The sequence below is a fragment of the Fulmarus glacialis genome, unplaced genomic scaffold (genome assembly GCF_000690835.1).
Source record: "Fulmarus glacialis isolate BGI_N327 unplaced genomic scaffold, ASM69083v1 scaffold1402, whole genome shotgun sequence".
Lineage (NCBI taxonomy): Eukaryota > Metazoa > Chordata > Aves > Procellariiformes > Procellariidae > Fulmarus > Fulmarus glacialis.
The window spans coordinates 1-10,304 of record NW_009198194.1 but is presented as its reverse complement, the minus strand read 5'-3'; the positions used below and the strand labels follow the sequence as shown (position 1 = coordinate 10,304).

General features: G+C 46.3%; 1 protein-coding gene and 1 long non-coding RNA gene across 2 annotated transcripts; one reads left to right on the top strand and one right to left on the bottom strand.

The window, feature by feature from the left end:
- Window positions 1-1,576: 1,576 nt before the first annotated feature.
- LOC104073127 (sodium/bile acid cotransporter-like) lies at window positions 1,577-6,920 on the top strand. Its single transcript, XM_009572805.1, has 5 exons — window positions 1,577-1,980; window positions 2,693-2,903; window positions 4,416-4,594; window positions 5,562-5,762; window positions 6,836-6,920. The coding sequence occupies exons 1-5, from the start codon at window positions 1,577-1,579 to the stop codon at window positions 6,918-6,920; spliced, it is 1,080 nt and encodes a 359-aa protein (XP_009571100.1).
- Window positions 6,921-9,195: 2,275 nt separating this feature from the next.
- LOC104073126 lies at window positions 9,196-10,304 on the bottom strand. The gene is made up of 2 exons (XR_683478.1): window positions 10,253-10,304; window positions 9,196-10,095 (listed from the first exon to the last, which is right to left on the bottom strand). It is a non-coding gene; the product is annotated as an uncharacterized LOC104073126 (long non-coding RNA).

The following is a 10,304-nucleotide window of genomic DNA, read 5'->3' as shown; positions in this document are numbered from 1 at the left end:
TGCTGCAGCATTATAATGCCCTTCAGCAAAGGGTTTAGAGCTCAGCCATATTGCAGCAGACCTCCCTAATTAAAATCCCTTCCCCAGTCCTGCAGCAGAAGGAAGAAGACTGCAGTCCTATAACACAACTATCAATTAATAACTTCCCTATCTACAAGGTTCTTTTAGACCTAGGCTTTATATTCTGCAAGCAGAGGACAAGATTTTTGCCAAGGGGGAAAGGTTTTCTTGAAGCAGAAAGACTGAAGAGTGCTATCACTCACCGAGCTTGGCCAGGAAGGGATGGAGCAGCGGGTAATCTCATGGAAGCCTCCTGCAGCCTCATCCGCAGGCATGTAAGGTAATGGCGTTGACTTTGCTCTAGTTTAATGTGCTCAGCTCAGTACGTTTCTAGAGTCCTACACCAGAACTAGGGGTTGTCTCAGGTCGATTTGAAGGCAATAAATGCCTTAAATGAAGGCAAAACCTGCAGAGGGATCAGGGAGGGTAGCACCTGGGGATGGGGCAGGCAATATGCCATTCCCCAGTGTGGCAGATGCTGGGAAGTGCGTCCCCTGTGCAGCCAGGGGACAGGGAGCAGTGGGGGCATGAGCAGAGGTCACCTCTGCAGCAGCTGGAGGAGCAATCTTCATCAGCCACCGCTCTAGTCCCTCTTCCTGCCCGAGCACCAGCCGCCCAGCTCCCCCTTCCCTGCACACCAGAGCTCTGGGTGCATGTCGCGCTGTGCAGCCTTGTACTTAAAGCACAAGGCAGGTTACAGTCCAGGGTGGGTAAAAGCTGCCTATTTGGCTTTGCTTGGAGAGCTTGGGTGATAAATGCACCGCTCGCTGGATCATGATGCAAAGCACCTCGGGCCCTGAAAGCTGCTGCAGCGAGCACAGCTTCGCACTGCAGAGGTCGGTTGAGGCTGCTCCTGCCACACAGAATTTCCCCTCAATGCTATGGAGAGAATAATATTTTGGATGTTGGTGAGGCTTGGGGAATTCATTCTTATATGCAATCAAAAAATGTCTAGACAGTGTCAGACTTACCGCATCAGGAAAAGAGACATGAAGGCTCCTAAGAGTTTGCTAGAGAAACTACTTGTCCATGGAGGAAGTTTCTTCCTAGCCCTCCTATTGAGAGATTCATTTACGGCCAGAAGCATAAGCATTTTATAACCCTTGTTAAAAATAAAGTCCCCTGGATGCATCCTGTTTGTAAGCGTTGGCCTCAGCAGTATCTTGTGGACAAAGAGTTGTTCTGGTTCAGTTTCCTTTCTATGAAGTGCCAGTCTTTACCAGTTTTGAGCGAGACTCCCTCTCGCTCTCTCCAGCTATGTCCTCATTCTCATGGTGAGAGCAGATGCTGGAAGAGGTGGGGCACCAGAGCAGAAGCTACACAAACTGCACAACGTATTACTGAAGTGAATGGGGTTCACAGCTGATTGCTCAAAGATGGATTTCTGTTTCAACAGCTGCTGAACAGTGAGAGCGGTGGCCTGAAGGAAAGCTCATGTTTTCTTGCATTAATTGGATCAATCCCTTCCTCACCTTCCCAGTCACTTACAGAAGGGACCTCTAAGCCCTTCAGCAAGATGAACGAGACCAAGGGAGCTTTTGAGAGCCCAGAGCTTTGGAGCCCAGCTGGCACGCAGAGCACCTCCTTGACCAGTGTGGCACCACCACCATTTGCATTCGGCCAGCACGCCACGGACAAAGCCCTGAATGTGATCCTTATTGTGGTCCTCTTTGTCATCATGGTATCTCTGGGGTGCACGATGGAGATAGCCAAGATCACAACTCACCTCAGGAAACCCAAAGGCGTGGCAATTGCTGTAATGGCTCAGTATGGTGTCATGCCCTTGACAGCATTCGTACTGGGCAAGCTCTTCCAGCTGGGTGCTACAGAATCCCTGGCCATCCTCATCTGCGGCTGCTGCCCAGGGGGAAACCTCTCCAACATCTTTAGCCTGGCACTAAGAGGGGACATGAACCTCAGGTAAGGCAAGCTGAGTACGTGTTCATTGCCCAGGCCAATCTAGTCATATAACTAGTTCAGAAGCTAGCTTAATCAGCATTATCAATCCCCAAGAAGCTGGATAAAGACTGAAAAATACTAAGTCTAGAATATTTTTAAAGGACCCATATTGCTCAATGAGACTATTTGTCCCTGTTTTACAATAAAATGGGATTTTGTACCTTTCTGTGAAGCATACGGCATGCTGCTCTTAATGAGATGGGCGCAGGAACACTTTTTTGCCTCCCCAGTACATGTAGCATATATCTACTACATCTACCCATATAGCAGCATATAGTCGTGTAAACTGAGCACACTGTCTGAAGAGGCTGCATCAGTGAGAAACGTTGAACTAGCAGAACCCCACAATCCAACAAACCCTAGCGACAAAACAAGATCCAAGGGGGAAATACGAAGTATTACTTTCTCTGTCACTTGTGAATTTCTGAAGTGCGAGCTGTACCCATAACGAGGGTCCTTTCTGAGCTGGTATAGAACTTGAATCATCTTCCCCCCTCTCTATTCATATCACATCCTTATACAACCTGATAGCGATGGGAAAACCTCAGTGACAGGTTGGGAAAGAGCGAGATAAAGTCTATATTAAAACCGTGTGTCCATGTGAGTAAGAAAAATGAGCGTATTCGATAAAAAAGTGCTATTCTTCTCCTGAAGAGTCCTTTCTTCATCCCAGCATTGTAATGACCACATGCTCAACGGTCCTGGCAATTGGACTAATGCCTCTGCTTCTGTACCTTTACTCGGGAGGACTATACGAGGGTGATTTGGAGGGCAAGGTGCCTTACAAAGGAATAATCACCTCCCTGGTCCTAATGCTAATCCCCTGTGCCATCGGCATCATCTTGAATGAGAAGAAACCACAGTACACTGGCTTTACCATCAAGGTAAGAAGTATCCTGTGCTAGTTGCCTTTCAACCAAGGGCCTCAAGGAAGTTTTCAAAAATAGAGGCACAGAAATATTAACTTCTTTAAGGCATGCCACAAATCAATGAAAGGGTTGAGGACAGAACTCAAGACATATCCACTTCACCACTTTAATCATTAAAATATTTGCCCAAAGTCCTCCACCTTTTCCAGACAAGCAACATTTTGTAGGCAACTTCTTACCTTGCTCTCCTTTGTTGGCTTCAGTTTTAACTTAATTTTCTTTTGCTACAGGTAGCACTAATGAACCTCATAGGCACTGCCCCAACTACTGCTGTAACCAAAGCAGACCCCAGATTAAAAAAAAAAACAAAACAAAACAAAACCAAAAAAACCTAAAACCATAAAACCCACAAACAAACAAAAAACTCTACCCCGCAGTTCTCAGAGGTCTAGCACAGGGCAAAAGTCACATCATAAAGTTGCTGCTTACATCAATGAGACACCTGTCCAGTAGAAGCCACTAGATCACTAAGCGTCCACTTATGCCTGGAATCATCTCCCTGCCTCCTTTGTACATCAGGCGTTTAAACAGCAAAAGGGAAATCTGGATAACCAACCACACCATTGTCCGGCTCAGGAGCTCCACTAGCAGTACCCAGAGAGCTGCTAACAACTTTGTAAACCTGTTTTTCATAGTTTCTTTCACTAAGGCTTCATCTCAGAGAAACTGGGACCAAGCACGGCCGGAAATGTGTGCCAAGACTCAATAACAGACCTGATAAAGTGACATTAGGAATCACTAACCTCCAAGAAGCACGGGAACCCGGCAGTCAGGCTAGAGCAGATGCAGGAGGACCAGAGCTCTTCAAAGGTTCCTTTACCCAGCACAGGGCAGTGATGACCAGACTGTTTCAAAAGAAGCTTTAGAAGCCTGGTGTGAGAAGGTGACCTACACCAGCCCAGCTGACCCTTGGTTCATCTTCCTTTCTGCTAACACCACCTTTCCATTTATCTTCTCTACAAAATAGGAAGGGGGTAGAGAGTTGCTTTGAAAAAACACCTGGGGAACTCCATCCAAATTGGGCTCCAAAGTGGAGACACAGGCAGGAGGGCTGTGTATTCTGCCTCCCAAAATTCCCCACGCCCTTCATCTGCTGAATCACCAGACACCAGTGAGATGATCTGAAAACACAGCCACCACCTTCCCCAGCGGCTGTAGGCAGGCGCTGCCTGTGAGTGCAGTGGTTTCCCCCCGACCCGCTTTGGGTGACGGGATGTCACGCTAGACCCCCAAAGGGACTTGAACGGGGAGACACACAGCAATGCCTGAGAAACAAGTGGCTGGTGGAACAAGCACCAGTCGTTTTGCCTGTAGACCAGAAAGATACGTTGTTATTTAGTTATGTCCATGAAAAGCACTTGCGCGCTCTCACTATGTACTTAACATACGATGGACAGGGAACTGGGCAGCCGCTTCCAACAAATTTTCCTGGGTATCTTGTCCATGTCTTGACCGCTTTTATTTTAGGCAGGGATGGTTGTGCTTCTGCTGTCATCTGCTGCAATAATTGTTCTGTCTGTGGCCAATGTGGGAAGCAGTATCACGGTCGTCTTCTCGCCATCCCTCCTGGGATCTTCTGCCTTGATGCCTTTGATTGGATTCCTGCTTGTCTACGTTCTCTCCGCAATCTTCAAGCTTAATGACAGGTATGTTCCTCCACTCCCCCCTGCCCGCACTCTCTGTCGCCAGAAGGAACAGAGAGGTACAACAGCTCTGGTCTATGGAGCAATGGTGAAAACACAGGTTTCAACATGGATGTACTTTTGTAAAATAAACACTGACTGCAGCCTCCCAAAATGGGCCCTAGGAGTACGAGCAGACACGCTGCAAGCTGGTCCCAGGTCAATACCCCTACACCTTGAGTGGGGAGAGAAATGAGTTCAACCTCTGCTCGGCTCAGCGGAGAGGGGAGGAGCAGCTGGAGCAGTTTTTGACACAGGTGCCTGATCACCTCGGAAGGGGTGGAAGTCCATTATGCAGGTTCACTGGACAAGCAGATGGATGGTTTTGATTTAAGGTCACTAGTGACCTGCTAAGCGTACATTACCAGCCTCTGCTCTCAGTAATGAAGCTGAGGGAAGAAGAGAATGAATAGCACCAAAGAACAACCAAGAATTAGGGAATATCAACAGAGCCCAAACCCCAGGTGACACAACTGTTCCTCAGCTAATAACTACCCCAAACCAGTCAGTGCAGCCCCAGGAATTCAGGGTGGAAACCTTGCATATAAAACCCACCCCTTCCCTTTCTCATCCTACCTCATCCAGGTAGGAAGCCCGCTAGTCCTCACTACTTTTTACTTTCACACCTTGGACTCCTCTTTTCACCTCAGAAGCAGATTCCTTCCCTGCGGGAAACGGCAGCGCCCAGAGTGTGACACAAGGCCTCCAAATACCATTAAACACGAAGTCCACGTTTATAACGTGATCTGTCTGCACTTTGCAAAGGGAGCACGAGGTAAAACCTTCTAGGGATCCCAGTATTGCTCCTGAGACAGCAGCTTTTAGCACAGGCAAATGCACGAAGCATTGCAACAGCAAGGTGGGCAGGGTTCTTTTTAAGTTGTTTGAAAGTGGATTAAATCTGCGATCCGTTTAACTTTTCCTCCTTCAGATGCAGGCGAACAGTGTGCATGGAAACCGGCTGCCAGAACGTACAGCTTTGCTCAACTATCCTCAAGGTCGCCTTTGCCCCAGAAATCATCGGCCCCCTGTACTTCTTCCCACTGCTCTACTTGGTGTTCCAGCTTGGAGAGGGACTTCTGCTGGTCCTGGTCTTCAGGATCCGTGACAGAATAATGAAACCAAATGGCAAGTACAGCTTTGCTCCTGTATTTCTTACACTTTTCAATCCAAACCACATATGCTTACATGTAATTACCAATGAATTGCTGTTTTCTAGGGCAGAATCAGGTTGCCCTTTAACTCAGTTACCACACCCAATGCATTAAATACAATGACAGTCAAAAATTCACAGGTAACTGAAGACATTAGAAATTATGACTTCTTGTATCAGCAGAATGTTTCATATAGCTATATATTATCTATATTATCAGTGCTCAGAGGTTTTCAGAGTCCTGTGCTTAAACTAGGACGGGCATCCTGCAAAAGCTATGGCTTGTACAGAGCACATGTAAACAGTCACACACCCCTAAAACTACACGAGAACATCAGATATTCTTTAATGCAACAAATTCCAGCTCTGCTGTAAACTGTTGAGAGATTGACTGAAGGGTGTCATTTTTGCAGTGGGGGGTGGGGAGGAAAAGGACAGAACTGCCAAGTACTGCAGTTGAAGGAAGGAATCGTGGGTCTTTTGCTAGAAAAGTACATAAATAGTTTCAAGGTTAATTAAAATATATAATTGGTATAGATGTGAGGTAGACTCTTCTCCAACTTCAACAGGTCCATAATGCCAAAGCCAGCTGAGTGCCTGTGAAGATGGCTGGAGAATGCACCGCTGAATGATTCTCCACCAGTCATTACTCTGATGCTTCCAGACCAGCTTTCTCCAGTCCCTTGGGACAGAGAAGCAGCTGAGCAGCTGCTATAGGAGCACTGTACTGTATCTTATAGCTATAGCTGAAGGATGACTGTTAACGGGGAAAAAAAACCCACTCAATTTGTATCGTCAGGTGTGCCTTCAGTGCAAAGCAGTTGATATTGGATACAGCCATACAGGTGCTTGCAAGACTACTATAAAAGGGGTGGCTTTCCAGGCTCTGATTCATAAATGACTGGAACAAAATGGCTTAAGTATTTTGGCAGGGCTTCCAAGTTCCTTCCTTTTGCTTTAAATCACCCAGCAACACCAATTGTAGCTGTGTCACAATCTTTCCATAACCTGGGTTCAGAACTGCCTATTCTCACATTTTTCCTTTCCTTCAGATGCAGCAAAGATGATCTGCGCAGCTGTGGACACAGTTACTGCTCAAGAAACGAAACCAGTGTCAAGACCCTGCAGAAACAGTGAGAAACCAGGAAAACAATACACACGGATTCTGCGGCAGACACTATCACAACCTCCCCAAGCTCCACCTTCTGCAGCTCACTTACAGGTCTCCAGCAGTTCTGTGTGAGACTTCTATCTATATGCTCATTTTACGCCAGACAAAGGGATCGCCACAGAGCTATCTGCACCCTCACTGTTATTTCCCAAAGACCCTGCTCCATGGACCAAGCCTCTCCCTGCCTGCCCACAAGGGACAATTCCAGTGACTTCCAAGTCATCGTGACAACCCTTTGCGACAGTTTAGCGCCACGCTTCCAAGCGACTGCCCCCAGTTTTGTCCACATGAAAATCATTGCCTGCATCAGTTCCCTTTTTTAATCTCACTTACCTGTAATTGTTCCGCTTTACGTGTTGGAAGCAGCTCCCGAAGGCATCGCTGAAGATTAATGTAGTTTCTCCGACAAAGACCCAAAATGAGATGTGAAAGTTTCTCAGTGCAGGAGCCACCAAGACCCAGCGTACAGCTGAGCAGCCCATGGGCTGCCGGTCACCCCCCTTTTCCAAAACCCGAGCACTGTGCCGTGTACCACTGCCCTCCACATAGCGGAGGCCACAAAACCAACACGGCCACGCAAACTGCCTTAGTACATCAAGTTTGGGTTCAGCATGCTGTACCTCTGAAAATACATGAGCCTTTAATGTGCCTTGCATTGTAGGAGTCAGTGAACTAAATACAACAGCTCTTCAGGCCACCATCTATTGTCACACTACAAATACAAGATTGGCATTAACACCTCCAATGTGCTAAGTATGCATCATAACCTGAAGTAATCCATCTCAACTAGGAATAAACAGGCTCATACCAAGAGCCCACGCTTCACAAAGGCAGAAACGTTTCTGGCCGAAAGTCAGCGTAACCCTCCATAATGCAAAGCCTGGGAGTTTGTTTTAAACTGAAAGTTCGTCATCACAACAGCCAGCTCCCCTGGCTGCAGAAATCTATTGATGCTGCTTGCAAGGCAAGTGGTATGGTTTAGAAAGAGAATTCGGAACAGCTATTTATGAAGCAGGCAGTACTTCATAATTAGCCTGAGGGAGGGAAGTGTCTGAAATCCCACCCCTTTCCAATCATCAGGTGCCTTCAGCCACCTGGGTTCCTGCTGGAGCCAAGTCCCACTGGAACACAGATGCCCATGATCATTCAAGTAAGCAGGACAGATCAACTGCCATGAGCTAACGCAGCTAACCTTCCACCCATATGAGTGTCAATGCTGCCCTTACCCCTAGAAGTTAAAGCTCTGTTCTTCCTCTTAGGATGACCCAGCACCTGAACTACTAACCTCCGAGACTGAAGCTCCCACTCCCCAAAGCTGACTAGTAACAATCCCAGTAACTGCGTATCAGCCTGACCCCCTCCCAGGAGCGCCCGGCAGCACGATGCCATGCCACCTTGACGCACAGACTCACAAGGCACAAAGCTCGTTCCCGTTGGTTAGCTTGGAACACATTTACGGAGAACTCTGCAACAGTACAGGGAAAAGGCAGCAGGGCCTGCCGAGACACCGAACAACTAACCTCCCCCACGGCCAGACCTCGCTCTGAACAGAACCACCTGCCATTTCCTAGGACCTAATCCGAAGCCCATCCTAGGCCCCAGAGATCTTTCTAAAGGTTTCAGTGGATTACCAGAGCAGCTTTGCAAAGCACTTTATAAGAAAACATATTCTTTTAAAAATTAAATTCTAAAGCTCTCTTGCAACATGGGCGAGGGCTTGAGAAACACAGGGACTGCAGAGGGGTGCTGCCCCTGTAAGGCACAAACACTAAACCACAGAACTGCAGGGTGCCACTGCTGCAGAACTCCCACCCACCAACTGAAAAATCCCTCCTTCCTCCAGAATGAGGACTAATGCCTATAGAAAATGCTTTACGCACACCTCAATGTTCTCTCATACACGTGCGCACAAACACACTAATGAAGCATTCTGACTACATCATCTTTTATACTCCATGCTTATTATCTGAACAGTGATTAAATGACTTGTCCATTCCACTTTCTGCTATGAACTATGACAGCATGATTCTTCTTATTGTCAAGATTCTTATTTCAGAACATAAAGATATCTAAGGACATAGCATGATGTATTTAAAAGGAAGTTCTCCCCCACATCCCTCAAAACTCAACGACAGCTTTGCTGTAGACCCATCTTTAAGAAACATTTTAACATTGTCCAACAACATGAGGCGCGGTCACAAACACTTTATTAACAGTAAGAACACACTAGAAGTAGAGACATGTTTCTTTATACTTTATTTGAGCTATTTAATTCTGAAGTATCAAGAATTAGGGTGCTTTAGAGAATATTATTACCACAGGGCAGTGAAATGGGCATTTTCTTAGTGTAGTGCAAATTGTATTAAATGAAAAGCTTTTAAAATAAAGTTTTATTACCAGTACTGACCAGCACTTAATCTGCCGACCTATAACTGAAACAATGGTTCAAAAGCACAAAAAAATACTCTCTGAAATAAAGCTTTATGTACAGCACATGTAGAGCTCTTAGATGCCTAAAGCTATTAGTTTAATTTGAGATATTAAACTAATGTTCTGAGTTGCTATTCACAGTTGAATATACTGGGAATTAAGTGTTCAGATGACTTTTTTTGGAGTACAAAAAAATTTGTCTGCTTTAGTTATAAAGAGCTCTGCCAATATACACAAACTATACACTTCAGACATTCACAAAAAAATGTGAGCAAGAAAAGGGTTATCAAAAAACATTTAATACAATTAGTCAATAACCCTTCCCACCATGGTCCACATCTACAAAGTTCCCCCATCCCTCCCCCCTCCCCATCCAAACCCTTCCCCACAGAAAGTCACATACTTACCACAAGTTTTAGCAAGTATGGTTTAAAAAAGGGCCCCCAGGGCAAGTTACTTATAGTTCAGTTGCCACTGTCAACAGATCTGGACCTCGATCTAGACCTCTGCCGATCCACAGATGATGGGGATTTAGATCTACTGGAAGAACCACGTTTCTGGCTCTTCTCTGGCATTGGAGATCTACTAACTGATCGAGACTTGCTACGGCTCCTACTCCTTGACCTGCTGTAAGACTTGCGGCTGCGGGAACGGGAACGGCTACGAGACCTGGATGAGCTTCTGCTACGAGACCGTGACCTGCTTCTGGACCTACTGAGGAAACAAAGAGCATCGGTGTTAGCAATGGGACGTCACGGATGACAATAACCAGGCAATTCGCTGGTCTCCAGTTCGGTTGCCTGGTCACTGACTTCAAAGCTTTCTCAATGAGTATTTAAGCATTATTTAAGAGAACAGAAATCCATACCTGTGCCTTTTGCTGCCTTCAATTAGTTTGATTTTCCTTCCATTGATTTCTT